The sequence below is a fragment of the Castor canadensis genome, chromosome 9, assembly GCF_047511655.1.
Source record: "Castor canadensis chromosome 9, mCasCan1.hap1v2, whole genome shotgun sequence".
Lineage (NCBI taxonomy): Eukaryota > Metazoa > Chordata > Mammalia > Rodentia > Castoridae > Castor > Castor canadensis.
In genome coordinates this window covers 35,691,237-35,706,904 of record NC_133394.1, presented here as the reverse complement: position 1 = coordinate 35,706,904, position 15,668 = coordinate 35,691,237, and the positions used below count along the sequence as shown (strand labels likewise).

General features: G+C 38.1%; 1 protein-coding gene across 4 annotated transcripts in view; it reads right to left on the bottom strand.

The window, feature by feature from the left end:
- The window catches only part of Nfkb1 (nuclear factor kappa B subunit 1), a 118,534-nt gene that overhangs the window by 7,323 nt on the left and 95,543 nt on the right, over window positions 1–15,668 (bottom strand). For all 4 annotated transcript variants that reach the window (XM_074041446.1, XM_074041448.1, XM_074041444.1 and 1 more), the window contains 8 exons: window positions 15,463–15,606; window positions 13,703–13,792; window positions 12,418–12,612; window positions 10,826–10,967; window positions 7,241–7,355; window positions 1,847–2,048; window positions 1,176–1,345; window positions 794–896 (listed from right to left, as the gene is read on the bottom strand). In XM_074041446.1, coding sequence (XP_073897547.1) covers window positions 794–896; window positions 1,176–1,345; window positions 1,847–2,048; window positions 7,241–7,355; window positions 10,826–10,967; window positions 12,418–12,612; window positions 13,703–13,792; window positions 15,463–15,606 — 1,161 coding nt within the window. The remainder of the gene's footprint in view (window positions 1–793; window positions 897–1,175; window positions 1,346–1,846; window positions 2,049–7,240; window positions 7,356–10,825; window positions 10,968–12,417; window positions 12,613–13,702; window positions 13,793–15,462; window positions 15,607–15,668) is intronic.

Genomic DNA, 15,668 nt, shown 5'->3' with positions numbered 1-15,668 from the left:
ATATGCAAGGCACTGGAGACTCACAGATGACCAAGAATAATTTCCTATAATAATTTCTTATAATAATTAATTTCTAGAGAATTAAATGGAATAATATCTTTAAACCCTGAGCAAAGTACAGAGGAACATAGTATCAAGGATGAAGTCTGGAAGTTCAGGCTGCTGAAGTATGGATGACTCACACCCTACCACACATGGGTCACTGGGAGTGGGACCTAGTAGTCTTTTTTTATTGTTTCCTTATTTCTAAGATGGGAATAGTAATAATGGTACATCTCTCAAAAGGCTGTTGTGGATTAAATGAAATTGAGATGGAGCATGTAAAATGCCAGTACGGAGTAAGGCCAATAAATGCTAGTAACTTTTAGTGTGTGAAAATACTCAACACATGGCTCATGTGCTTTTTCCCATTACTTCAACTTCTAAGAGACCTTTCTTGGAAAAGGAAGGCTTTAAGTCTTTTTCTTCTGGGAACTTGTGATCAGAGACTGATGTAGCTCAGATTTCTACAAGGAAATAAACTCTTACTTTTCAAGCTAAACAACCCAAACCCAACACAAACAGATGAACCAGAGTGAAAACTAGCATGGCTGTCAGATCAGGGTAAGCTCAGGCTTACTAATCCAAACAGTGCTTTTATGACAATTAAAATGTGATTGCTCACATAATGTTTACTTATGCATGCTTTTCAGCAACAGGTCTGAGGCTTCAAGAAGGCAACATTGCTGCTCTGCAGTTGGGTTTGCATTTCCAATAACATTTTTCATCAACTGCCAGGCCACCACCACCTTACCTGCTGCTTTGAGAAGCGCTGCCAGTTTGGTGGACCCTCTCCCAGCTGCAATATGTAAGGGTGTAGTTCCATCATAGGTGGTACTGTCCACATGGGCATCACCCTAAAACCCAACCCACATGAAAAGAGTTAGCAGAAGGTTCTTTTGGCCCTTTGGTTCCCACCTCTTTGTCTGTGTGCCTGCTTTGGGCTGGCTCTGCATTGAAGAAATCCCCAATTAGAGATGCTGGGTTAGGGGTGGGGGAAGGCCTGCAGGTCCTACTCTGAAGGCTTGCATAAAAGTTAAATAAACATTGCTGAGTGCAGGGAAAAAAGGTGTTACTGAGTTTAGCCTTTGAAAAGACTTCCCTAAGTTCCCTTGGCAAATACATGTGTCCTTCACCTCCAGGAGTAGGCAGCCCGCCAAAGAAATGTTGTCATGTTCCACAGCCAGGTGCAGTGCCGTGCGCCCAGACTTCCGCTCCCGAGCATTGACATCTGCCCCAGAGGCCACCAGCAGCAGCAGACATGGCAGACTATTGCTCATCACGGCTATGTGTATGGCATTCAGACCTATGACCCAAGAACAGGGACAGTCACGGGGTGGGAATGCTGCTCACAGATGGTCCCTGGTGAAGTTGCAGAGGATGGCAAAACTGGATCATTGAGATATATGCTGTCAGGTTTCATCACTTCTGGTTTCTGTTTAGTATATTCTTAAAAGGCTCTAAAAGTCTATTGCTCTGCATTTGGAACCTGGTCTTCTATTATGCTCTCAGGAGACACTGAGAGTAAATAAACATTCTCTGATTAAATGATGCTTCACACTCTTCATAATCAGTATTTGCTCAGGCCTCTGAATTTTCCTCCTACTGACTAAACCATTCCAAATCATCTTTAAAGGAATTTGCTATGGTGAGCAACAGAAACACACTAGATATAATATACTCCAGGTGACTAAAGAAAAATAGCATTTTTGAGTGAAAAATTAAGCAGCACGCATTTATCAAATACCAAGCAATTACTTAGAAATTGAATAGAAAAGGTTACACCAACAATATCATTGTCTCTTACCTTCCCCATTGGGGTGGTCAATAAGTAGTGCTGCCTTTCTGTGTTTGAGTACGATACTGAGAATTGTATCATGTCCTTCTTTGGCAGCTAGGTGCAAAACAGAGTTACCCAAACGGTCCAGAAGGCTCAGGTCGGCCCCAGACCTCAGCAAGTCCTCCACCACATCTTCCTGCTTAGTGATCACTGCCAAGTGTAAGGGTGTCTAAGTGGAGAAGAGGCAGAACATTCATGGTTAGTGGTGAACATCTACAGCCCACGGCTTGGTAGCTGTCATTGCAGTATGTAGGATCACACTGCAGGGCCATTTGCCATTCCCACATTAACTCCTGACCTTTGCAAAAGAGCTCCTTAGTCTACACTGTATGCTAATGAAGCATATGCATGGACTAACATTTAATCATTTAATAATTAGGATTATTAGGACAATTTTTACATTTATACCTTTCAATAACTTTTCTGTTTCTTATCACAGCCTCATTACTGATATTTTAACTCATTTAGTAGCAAATTTAGCTTTCTTGAGTTTCCAGTAGGACTCTATCTTTAGCTGATAATTCCATGTTAGCAAATCACATCTAAGCCATGGTTTTACTGAAGGAATTTAAATAAACCATTCAATGGGAAATTAACTGACAAAGGTATCATCATTCTATAGTGATATGGAAAACACATTTATTAAAAAAAAATTGTTCCATAGATTGGCTTCTACTTCCACTTCATAAAAGGTTATAGGATTCTAAATAGCAATAATCAGGACCATACAACTGTCTCATGAAGAAGGCTTGGCTGATCAGAAAAGCTGAGCTGCTAGCACCTAGTGGATATGTCAGGTCCATTTGACTACCCTGCCCAGGAAGTAGTACTTCAGTGAATGCAAATGAGATGCTCTGGAAACTCTGTGCTTTCAAAAATGAGCAAGACAAACACAAGCATGAAAGAGTCATCCAAAGAACTGACAGAAAACAACAACTGATTTTTAATATAAATCAGTGTGTTCCACAGAAGCTTAAGTATGAAATCCAGCCTGTGTGGTGATGACTGGCTTAACCTTCCTTTCAGAGCAGTTCTGGCTGCTGCAGCAGTGAGAGGTAGGCTACAACACCTCCTTAGCTGCCACAGGCAACCAAAGCATGGAGAACTGGCAGGGTGAATGATACCTGGGCTGTCTAAATCTCAGATATAGCGATTATTTAATACAGCAGAAACAAGACAGGATTTTTGGGTATGTGTGTGTGGGGGGTAATTATCAGCCTCCATTATTTCTTTCACCTTCTAGGACTATAATCCTAGCTTGAAATGAGATGATGTCCTCAAACTTTCAGTGTTTTTTCTAAGTCTTCCTATCACAACACAAATCACTCAAAAAAGGCTGTTTGGTAATTTTTGTTTTTTGAAATGTTACAGGAAATGAAGAAAGGAAAAAGGACGATACAGTAAAAGGATCTGAAATTATGAATATATTTCTTAAAGTTTTCCTCTCTCTCTCTCTCTCTCTCTCTCTCTGGAGTGCTGGGAATTGAATACATACTCATGTATGCTAGGCAAGTACTCTACTTCTAAGCTATATTCCCAGCCCATTTCTACATTTAACACACATTTTTGTATCATGCAAAATCTGTTACTGGAGTAAGGCTTCTTTTTTTTTTAAGTTTAACCCACAGTGCCATTACAGGTTTTCTGTGATATTTTAGACTTCTAGATCTTAAACTCCAGTGTTATGTCTTAAACAATCACAAGTATGGGGGTCTAGGAACTGTCATGTTATATCTGTGTGGACTTTCATAGACATTCTGATCAGCCAAGAATACAAATGCCCTAGAAACCCAACTTCTGACATGAACGTAAAACTAGACATGGGTGAGGATACTCACTGCAGTACTATTTATCTAGGTGGGAAGTTAGAAGCTGGCTAAGTGTTTACTCTTGAAAACAACTACATTAGAGAAGCATACGGTAGGATTCTCTTCAGGAGCAGTGACAGTGAACTAGCTGTACACAGCTGCATGGATACGTCCAAGGCAGAAATATAATAGCTGTGCTATGATGCAATATCTCGCTGCTTCACAAAAAGCTTATAAGGAGTTAGAATGTGTGTGTGTGTCATTAGTACCTCTGTATAACACGATGTAAAATTAAAGATGAGGAATGTGCATAAATGATCAGTGTTTTTGTTTTAAAATTGGTCAGTACTATCAGTACTATGAAGCTTCTGTGGTTTGTGTGTTTTAACTTTCACTTTAAAATGCACACAATAAATTAAACTGAAAACAAAACAAAACAAAAAGAAATATAATGGAAATACAATGGAAATACATGGCACTTACGCATTTTAAATGCTTCCATGAATAACTATGTATTTTTATTTTACTTTTTTTGAGACAGAATTTTGCTATGTTGCCTAGGCTGGCTTCGAATTTCTGGGCCTAAGGAATCCTCCTGTTTCAGCCTCCCAAATAGTTGGGACTACAGTTGAATACCACTGTGATTTGTTTGGGGGGAAAAAAAAAAACCTGTAGAGATATGCACAAACAAAGGCAGGTAAAACTAGAGACATCTGATTAGGATCTGTGGATTGTATCAGTGTTAATTTCCTGGTTTAGATACAGTACCATAGTTATGCAGGATGTTACCACTGGGGGAAGCTGGGTAAGGAGACGTTTGTGTAATACGTGGCTCATATGTGAATGCATACTAAAGTATACATTTATTTCACGTACACATACGTGTGTAGCCAAAACCCGAGAAAGTATCATATAAGAATTACATTTGGGAGTAGGGCCAAAGGATTTGTGCATTGCCAGGGAGGGCAACTTTGACTTCCCAATGTACATTCTTTTGAACTATTTTAATAGCTATATACATATATTTATAATAATTTAAAAAAGAAAATACATGCATATAAATACCTAATAATGTTTTATGGGAACATGCAAAAACTAATTAATATCAAATATATTGGAGTAGTTGTCTATGTTTAGGGAAGAAGAATCAAAGAGGAGATGAATTTAAAGAGAATATTTTCAGAAAAATCCTAACTCTATATACTTAGACTATTTTGAGTGTGTCTCTACAGGGTGGGTAGGGAGAAGGATTTAATCACAACAGATGGTCACAGAAATGTACTAAGATTAGTGAAAGGTACTTGGGGAGAATGTTTAAGATAATTGCCAAATAATCCAAATTACTTAATAGAACAGTGTATTTTTCCATCAGAAAGAGTTATCAGAAAACAAGTTGCCACTAAGTGTGTGTCTGGTGCTGAGAAGTCAACAAGGAACCCAGAGTGCTTGCTTAGTAATTAGAGTGGTGGTAAAGCAGGAAAAATGAGGCTGCGCTCTCTGGAGAGTGTAAGAATTAGAGGGGGCACAAGTGTCAAGGGTGGGATTCGGGGTGTTTTTAGCACACTGGAGAGTCTGGACATATGTAACCAAATGACACAGAAAGGAGGTTGGCACAAAATAAATCACAGCTTCTAATTCTGTTGTGCGGTACCCTGTCCTTTGCTAACTCTATTTATAAACAGAAAAACAAGTGCTGTCTCGAATGTAACCTACAGGCAATGGAGGTTAAGTAGTCTTTGAAAGGAGGACTGAGAATCTATACCATCCTGTCCCCAGCTTTATTCATGTATGTGTGATGGTTAAAAAAAAAAATCAGTCTAAAAGAGGCTTTACAGGTCAAATAACTTTCCAAATACCAATTGACAGATGATAGAAAAGTTTAAAGAAGATAACCTTTTAAATACAAATTTAAAATCAGACTTCATCCTAGCTATTTTTATAATATGAGGTAGTAGAGTCTCTAACTTTATCTTCCCTTTGATATGAAGCACAACAGCCAGAGAAGAAATCTAATGTCTAATATTGAGTGGGGAGTAAATATTTTCCTCTATCAGGAAACACTACTCCCAGATAAAATTTGCTTAGAGTTACATGTCAACCTTTTGTACTTTTTCCCCAATGCTGGGGATCAAACTCAGGGCCTTGTACTGGATCATTGAGCTACACCTATAAGCCCATGTTAGTAATTTAAAAGCACATTTTAAAAATAAAATAAAAATACAAATAAGGAAAATAATGTCCTTTAAATTTAAATAAAAATAAATTTTGATTTTTTAATAGTATAAAGAGGTTTCATATGAAAATTCCATATATGCATAGAGTGTATTTTGAGCAAATTCACTATTAAAGTTTTTTTTTTAAATGAGGAAATAAAAATGATTCACATGACTTGCTTTAAAAATTAAGAACTAGAGGTGTTGCTCAGTGTTGGCTCGTGCTTACCATGTACAAGGCCCTGGCTTTGATTCTCCAGCACAAAAAACAAATAACAAGTACCTTTATTAGGTAATTATACATGATTACTGGCCATATTTTTGTGTGTATATATATATAAACATATATATGTATGTATGCTATATGCATGCTTGAATCAGAGGTTCACATATATCACCCAGGCCACAGAGGAGTTGGAAGACACTTTGAGTCAAGTGAATGGAAGGAGAAAGATGGAGAGCCGAGAAAAGGACAACATCAGAAGTCAGAAGAGTGGTGGGGCAGGGGAAAGGCAGTGGGGTGGGGAAGTGACCAGGGTAGGGAAGTAGAAGGAGTGCTTCACAGCAGTACACCATGTTGGCCTGTGGCTATGGGGTCCAACACCTCATATCCAGACTTTGACTCTGCCCAGTTTCCATCCACCTTGCCTTACTTACCCAGAATCTGCATGTGCCCATCAGGTGGCGACATTGAATCTCCAGTTAACTTCTCTCCTTGCAGTGTCTGAGGACCTCCAAAACAGAGGACCTCAGGTTCTTTTTTATCCCACTTAATTTCTATTTGGATCTGACTTGGGCAAAGCTCCAGTGTTCCCAGTTTTCTTTACTTTAAGCTATCTTCCTGTTTTTTGAAACAGACCTTTTCCCCCCTCAAGCAACCTTCTCACCTTTCTGTGTTTGGATTTCAGCACCCTTTATTTGATATACACCTACTCTGGATGGTGTCAATGTACATTTCGGTAGACTTCAAAATTCTTACAAAATAATGGCTTTTGAACAATTGTTTTCAACCTTATTTTTCTTGACAGATGCGACTTTTCCCCTAGGCTCTCCCTTTAAAATGCATCAACTCTTTTATTTTTAAACTTTAAAGTTTTTGCCTTTCTCACCAGGATGCTGAATTTTACTGTAGAGCGGTTGCTGTTATGCCTATTGATCAAAGGATCCTAATTCATAAAGTAACATTCCCAACTAATAGACCTTGAGGATATTACCTATCAATATGATTGTTTTATTTTTGTTTTGTTTTTACTGTTAACATTACTAAAATTATCATATACACATATTTACAAAAAAGCTACTGGTTTTTCTTCAGTTGTCTCCCTGAGAATTCCGCTTACCTGGTACAGATCGTTTCTCATGTTGATAATGTCATCAGAAACCAAACCAGATGTGACTTCTAGCAGATCTCTCACAAGCTGAGCATGAAGGTGGATGATGGCTAAGTGTAAGACACTGGAATTAAAATATAGTAGCAGTAATTAGAAAGGGTTTTAATGAACAAAAGATGTTCTGAAGAAATGATAAGACTTGAAGATTGAATCTGGTCTTCATACCTAGCTTTGTTTGTTTGTTTCAATGTAGAGAATATCTTGGTCCAAGGTGGGATGCTCTCTCCAGAGGACCTGCCCCTCCCAATTGCCTACCCAAGGATGTCACATTCATTTATGTATTCGCCTGTCCCAGAAGCATTCAAGTCTGAATGGCCCCTTCAAGTATAAAGGCCCAGACTTCAAGGCTGCAGTAAGCTCAAATGCCAACTCTACCTGTGCACCATGGTTTTAGTTATTTCCTCCCCTACCTTTTCTCTGAATACAGATGGTGTGTGTGAAGTGAATACCAGCCCTAGGAACTACTCAGAAAAATTTAGTCACTTAGCCCTGTAACCCTCCTCTAAAATACAGTGTAGTAGCTTTTTTTTTTTTTTTTTTTGACAGGGTCCTACCATGTACCCCAGGCTGGTCTTGAACTTGACATTCTGCTTCAGTATCCTGAGTGATGGTATTACAGGTGTGCATTATTATGCCTAGTCTTTTAAAGATCTTCCTAGATCAGAAGAGGGATGGAGGCAGGCTTTTAATCATTTTGAGAAAACTCTGGAGCAAACTTCTGAAGAAACAAAATCATCGTGTATTTCTCTTTCCACTTGCCCCCTACATCCCAGCAAATATTCCTTCCAGAATGGTTTTGCTCCTTTTCTCTGCCTGGACAATGCCTACTTTATCCTTTATATTTAGCTCAAACCTTATATCCTGAAAACATTTTCCCAACCTCCTAGATTCAGAAATTTGCTGCTAGGTTATGCAACTGCAGTTTTCTACATGCTGCCTTCCTTCTCTGGCCTATGATTTTTCTCTGGGGTAGGTTCTATGTCTAGTGAGTCTTAGGCAGGAAAGTAAGATTGACGGAACCTAGGGGGCTTATAAATGAGGTGAAAATATTGATGGATACCAAACATCACTCTCAGGAACATGATTTTTAAAATATTAGAACCACTTATTGTTATTAAAATTAATTTGAAACAAGTCAACAATGATAACAGAATGGCCACTATTTGTTAAGAGGTTCTAGTTTCAGACCATGCTGAGCATTTACTACACAAAATCTTATAATCATAACAGTCCTATGAGGTAGGCAATCTTATCCTTGATTCTGGAAAGATGAAACAGGCTTATGGGTATAATATGACTCAATCAAGGTCACACAGCTAGTAAGCAGTGGTGAAGTGGGGATTCAAACCTCAGGGTCTGTCTTACTCCAAAGCCATCTCTTAATCCCCTAAACTATTCTGCATAATAATCTGCTCTGCTCTACAGAGGTGCAGATGAACACTTAAAAGGATGATTTCTTGAGGCCTGGATAGGTTGAGATGCAGGGTACCAAGCACATAAAGCCATTAGAAGTGCAGGTGGGACTGCTAATTCAAAGATACAACATGCCACTTCATTCAGGTCTCTTTGCCCTTTGCTTCCTCCCTCCTCCACTCCCTTCTATCTTTCTTTATTAGTTAAACTAATTGTACAAAAGGATTTCATTGTGATATTTGCACACATGAATACAAAATACTTTGATCAAATTCACCCCATTTCTCGTTATCCCCCTCCCTCTCAGGCTTCTGTTTTTAGCAATAGCATGCATGATTTATTTGGGATTAACATTGATATAGCAGGGCCTAAAAAACCAAATTGTGATGTTTTACTACTTGAGAGGTATTTTTAAATGAAGGAGTTCAGTATTTATTGCCTCTTGAAGTGGATGCTGGAGGAAGACTTCTGAAAAGAGCCTAAAGTCTGACACAGAGATGATGAGAGAGATGATGCACATAGATCAAGAAAAAGGTTGTACTTCAAAAACTGCCTAAAAATTTCCATGTGTAGATCAGCATTTCATAGCAGAAGTACAATCCCCCTCCCCCTCAAATCCTCACACCCTCATGGGAATTTCCCCCAAACCAGAGAGTTTTACATGTTTTTCTTTGTTGTATCTTCTGTGATGACTAATGGCCACAGGATTCCGATTATTAGCCAAATATGACAACCTCAATGAGAGCAAGAGGCCTGAGCATGACAGCCAGAAGCTGACCCCCGTCTACACTCTTAAGAGAAGTTTTCTTTGTTTCCCCCCGAGTCTCCCCTCTGCAGCCTCTTAGTGAACCTGCTTGTGATACTCTGTTTGGGGTCCTAGAAGGGAACTGTAAATATTCATTTCCTGCTTTGCAGCCTCTCCATGTATGTCCATGGTCCTTACACATATCTGTGCTTTTCCCTCAGTGCACCCACTGGAATGCATATGCCCTGAATGCTTTTCCACAATCCTTCCTTCAGACACCAACATTCCCTTCCTAACTCGCATGTGTTCATCTTCCTTAGACTCAATAATTTAGCAGGTCCCTAAAGAATATCACTTGAAACACTGCCATACTATTTTAGCTAGCTGCTTTCTCTTGTGGTTATATGCTATTGAATGCTAATTGGATTATTTAACACTGAAAAAACACTGTGCTGTTCATGGCTTTACACAGAGGAGGTTGTACTGGTTCCTCTCATACTGTAAAACAAGGCCAGTGGTTATACCACATCCTTGGTTACGCTGTAAGGAATGAGAACAAAGATCTCTGCTTGAAACCCTGAGGCTGGCACTTTCCTAAAGCATTTGGTTTTTAAACTGAGACTTAAAGCACAGCACACAAAAGCTCTTCCACAGAAAAGGACTTCTCAGTGTTGATGCTATTTTAGGAACATTTTAGATAAGACACCTGACTTGAATATGAAGGCTGCAGTCTCTTGTTATTTTTATAGGCTTTTGAGGTCGTTTTAGAAGTCTCAATGAAAGGACTAAGAGAACTGTTTTAGAAAGAAGCCAGGTGGCTTTGCAAATATAATCTCAGTAATAGCAGGAATGGAAGGCATGGTAGTTGGAATGTTGGACTCCCACACAGCCTGGGTTACAGGAATCACAAGCGCCTGATCCATAAATGTGCTGGTGACCATTCACAGAGACTGTAGAGTAGGAGCCAGTAACTGGCAATTGCCAGTAAATGGCAATTGCCTCTTACTCCTTCACTGGAACTTTCTTGAGTACATAACATCACAAATATACAGTTGGGATTATAATGCATTGGGGATTATTAAAACTTTTAATAATTCTTCCAGTATTATTTGAATACATAAAGCAAGGCTTTTAAAAAGTACCAGAGCCTTCACACATCTTGGTCTCCTTGCTTAGAGAGACATCCTCTTTGATGAACACTTAAGCTACTCTGAAGTCTGACAGGTGATTGCAGCAGGACAGGAGAGGCCAAGTATGCTTTATTACAGGATCCCAAAACTTGAAAGATCTTTTCTCCCTAGCCAATACGCACTGCATAATGCTTTTCCCTTTTCCCTATCCTAAAACCACCCTAGCATTCAAAAGCCCTGGCTTACCTGTCTCCATTCTCATCCTGCACTGCAGTGAGATGGCGCTGGACAGCCAGCAGCACCTTCACATCTCCCGTTACTGCATAGTCAAAAAGGGCATTGGCGTGACGTTTGGCGAGCTGCATGGCCTTCTCTAGGAAGAGGTTATCTGCAAGGCAATGATCGTAATCACTGTTGAGTTTCCTACACTTGCTCTAAAGACACACTGTCTTAGTTGAAAATGCTCCTTTAGGTGGTTCTGGATTACATTCATTAGAAAAAGCATGATTGAACACTGGTTTGCTGACAAATACAGAGCTAGATCTAAAAGTGCCCATGGCTTGTTGAAAAAATTTAGAAATGGCTGCTAATTTTAAGAAGAACAATTAAACAACCTTCAAATAATGCTGACTGGATTTTGCCTTTTTTTTTTTTTTTAGCAGTACTGAGGTTTGAACTCAGGGGTTCACACTTGGTATCACTCGAGCCACACACCCAACCCTTTCCAGTTTACTTATTTTTCAGTTATTTTTCTCATGCTTTTTTTTCCAGGCTAGTCCTAGACCACCATCCTTCCCATGTAGTTGGGATTACAGATGTGAGCTATCAGATTTCATTTATTCGTTGAAATAGAGTCTTGCTAACATTTTTGCCCAGGCTGGCCTTGAACCATGATCCTATCTTTGCCTCCCAAGTAGCTGAGATTACATGTATGTGCCAATGTACCCAGCTTGCCATGTTTTAAATAACCAAGTATCTTGGCAAAATAATTCTTCATTGGAATCTTCAACAACTATCTGGTTAGTCAATGTGTCAAAAATTATACAGTTCTTACATAGATAGATAACTTTGAATGAGCCATTGGTGTTTTTGTAAAGTTTGCTCCCTTAAGGTATAGGTATAGCAAATTGTGATCTTCAGGCCAAAAAGCAGGCCATATATAACCTGTTTTTATATGGCTCTCTGGTTATGCATGGTCTGTACATTTTTAAAGGGTGTTAAAAAAAAGAAGAAAAAAAGAAGAAGATGTGGCTTCTTGATGTGGCTGCCAAGTATAAATATTTACTTTCTTCCCTTTACAGAAGAAGCCTTCCAAATACCATTTTAGATGACCTGGAATCATGACACATGCTAACAAGTTTTGTTCAAAGGAAATAGCACTGCATTCTCTTCCAATCCCACTTCTTCCAAGAGGATGACAGGATAAAAAGAAAAGTTCCACTTTCAGACAATGTTTCACTTCAGTCTGACAGTTTAGTTAGATGCTAGGCAAGGGCAAGAAGGAAGGATGTGGAAATTGTTGTCTATTATCTGTGCCAGAAAAGAAGTTGATTGTCTCCATGCTACTCCCAAACTGTATGGTTATGACTGGAGAATGCAAACTTCTGTATTTTACATGCAATGATCACACTGAAAAAGTGGAAATGCCTGTATGAACAAAAGTGATCAGATACATGCTTTCCAAAAGGTGCACAGGCTTTGAAGAGCACATTGAACTAGATGTTACTATATAATCTTTTGATTAACAGAAAACTGTCATCTGGAAATAACTTCCTATCTGTAGAACTGAATCCTCCCTAGCCAACCAACATAAGGTGCCTTTGCCAGTATTCACTTACCCTGAAACCTACAAGCATTCTCTTCCTTTACTCCCACCCTGTACGTCAGAGTAACCTCATTCCCGCTGCTGGACTTGCCCGACTCCTTATCTTGTTCTGTGGGTTTGCTTTCTTTCCCAGAGAGATTTACAGTCTCTCTGTCATCACTGTTGTCATAACCTTCAGGGTCATTTTCACATTCAGTGTTTATGATTCCTAAAACAAATGGAAAAACATCAACTTTTTCTTGGTAAAATCTATTGACTAAGTTGTAATTCACTGTTATAGTGTAGACCAGATAAAGTAGGAGGCAAGTTTGCTGCAAAGGTAAAACAAAAATAATAATTTGAAAAAATTTTTTAAAATGTTCATTAATACAGATAAATATGTTTGAAGTTGTTTTAAATACTTCTAAAAACATTTTAAACTATATTTCTATAAACTTGATCTTATTTTTGTTTATTTGTGAAGGGGGAAAATGAAATAAAGTTCTGCTGTATATTAAAGGGAAATGGAAAAAAATTATGTTCCTGAAAGCAGAGCAGCTATTTTTTTTCCCTAATGCTAATTAACAAGGCAATTTTCAATCTTTGGTGTGGGAGCTCTCAAGTGCTGTTCCATTTCTGACTGATCTTTCTGGTCCGACTATGTTATCTGACAGGTATTATGAAGGTTCATGGTCAGACTGGGTTCAAATTCTGATTCTGAAACTAACAGTGATGTACCTTCAATGAGTGAATAAATGTTTTTGGACCTTGCCTTTTCTCTGTAAGATGGGGATACTAATATTTTTCTTATAGAGCAGTCATGAAGATTACAGTTAAGGGGAGGTTCTCATTTTAGAATGAAAAATAAAGTCATTTAAAAAAAGAATATAGTTAAGTCATATAAGGGTACCTGATACAAAAACAGACATTAAATAAATGGGGAGACTTTATAAAATTACTTCTTCAGTGGGTACAATGGAATGTATTTTAATATAAAGTATGAACACAGTGTAAGAACTGCTACTTTAAGGGATGTATTTGATTGGAAAAGAACAACTTATAACACTAAAAATGGCTTTTTATATATTTGAAGAGTCAAGTCTCTCTATGTCTTTTTGTAATGCTCTTTTCTACCCTCATTCATGCTACTTAAAAAGTAAATATATAAACAAGTGTTAGGGATAGAGTCTATACTATCCATAGGAAATAAATTTTTGGAAAAGTATCTTTTAAATTTTTTCTATTGTTGTGATATGTTATGACTTAACAGCCACCCTTTTTAGCATTCATTTTTTTCTTCTTTGATGTTAAAGTATTACCATGCTTCATCCCAGCATTGGATTTAGTGGTTCCAGGATGGAAGGTAATCCCACCATATGTAGGAAATCCATAGTGTGGAAAGCCATACCCTGAAACAGCAAGTAAAACAAACAGAACGTTAGGAAGAATTCTAATAAAGAGTCAGAAAACCTTAGTGCTGCTGGTCTTCAAATGACCATAGGCTTTGGAATGGGAGAGCAGTGCTGGTCTGCAAATGGCGCTTCTGCTGAGCATTACTGAGACACAGTGTGGGCCATGGGATAGTCTAATTCCACTTTGGCTTCATACATGGCCCACCAACTAACAGCACGGAGGAGTTCACGTTGACAAAGTCTCCCACTCCCACATGAAAGGGAGAGGCTAACAGTGAGTGGTCACACTCAGACCCAGACCTGCCTACAGAGAATACATCAAAATAATCCCTGGAGGCAAAAAGTCAACCAAACAAAATGGAAAAACACACTGATGCCTCAACAGAAAAATGGCCACCACTGCTCATTCTCATGCATTTTTGGTGGAAGAATGAACTGGTAAAACTCTGGGGAAAGTTTCCATTAGATACCCTACACTCTCACATGGCAACTTTACTTCGAAGGATCTCATTTAAAACTAATCTGGAATAAAAGAAAAGCCATGTATCCAATGGGAGTACAGTTCAGTATTTTATGTTGAAAATAGATATAACATTGATATAAGTTGTACTATTGTTTGTTCAGTTGATAATCTATCACAAATTGTTAAAAATGATGCTTACCAAATTATGCTTATGCTAAGTCTATATTACCATTAAGAAATGCTTATGCTAATATGTTAGGTAAAAGTAATACATGTAACTCAATATCCACAATCATGGTGCAATGATAATAAATACCAAATGCAAATAAATGGGTTAAAATAGTATTCACGATGATCATAGTTGTAGTAGGGAAAATTCATAAATATTTACTATAATGTATGCATGGAAAAAATTAAAAACGGTTAATTTAACCCTCAATGGCAGGATTTTCTGTTTTCAAATTTTCTGAAATGTAGACTATACAATCTAAAATGTAATTAGATGTTAACATTAATGTATTTAGGTATATAATATACCTCCACCATGTAGCATATATAATAAAATGTTTTTTCAATGCTTCCTAAGAATAACAAGACAACTGTCCCTCCAAAAAAAAAAAAAAAGGGAAAACACCAAAATATTTAGAGAGGTATTTTTTGGATAACTGGCCTTGAATGACTTTTTATCTTCCCATAATTTTGGGGATTACACACATATTACCCACAAAAGATTCCAAGACCCCCACTGGATGCCTGAAATCATGGACATACACTACATTTTTTCCTGTCCATATATATCTATTATAAAATTCAACTTGTAAGTTTGTTACAGTAAGAAATTAACATCAACATAGAACAGTTATAACAATATACTACAATAAAATTTATGCGATGCAGTCTCTTGCTTAAAAGAAACAAGACAACTATTAATATTTTTAGACCAAAGTTGACCAAGGGTAACTGAAACTGTAAAAAGTGAAACTGTGGATAAGGGTGTGTGTGAGGGGTGGGGGGTTACTGTACTGTAAAATGACATGCGTTTCTTTGAAAAATAGATTTTTAGGGGAATTTAAATGAATTTGAAATCACATACTTAATAATGTCACAGTCACTCAACCCACAGATAGTCCTAAAAAGCTAGGGAAATAAAATTGTATTATCTCTAACATGAAAAGGCTTTAGAAAGAACAGACTTGTCTTGTACCTGGACCTGGATTTCCAGTACTCCCTCCTGCACCGCCACTACCAAACATGCCTCCGCCTCCAGCTCCCGCACCACTGCCACCACCGAAACTATCCGAAAAGTTGGGCATGAGCTTCTGCCGCTTCCTCTGCACTTCCTCTTTATCTGTATTTACAGGAAGAGAAACAAGTGGAGAAAAGATTGATTGGGTTCCACTACCAGCCACA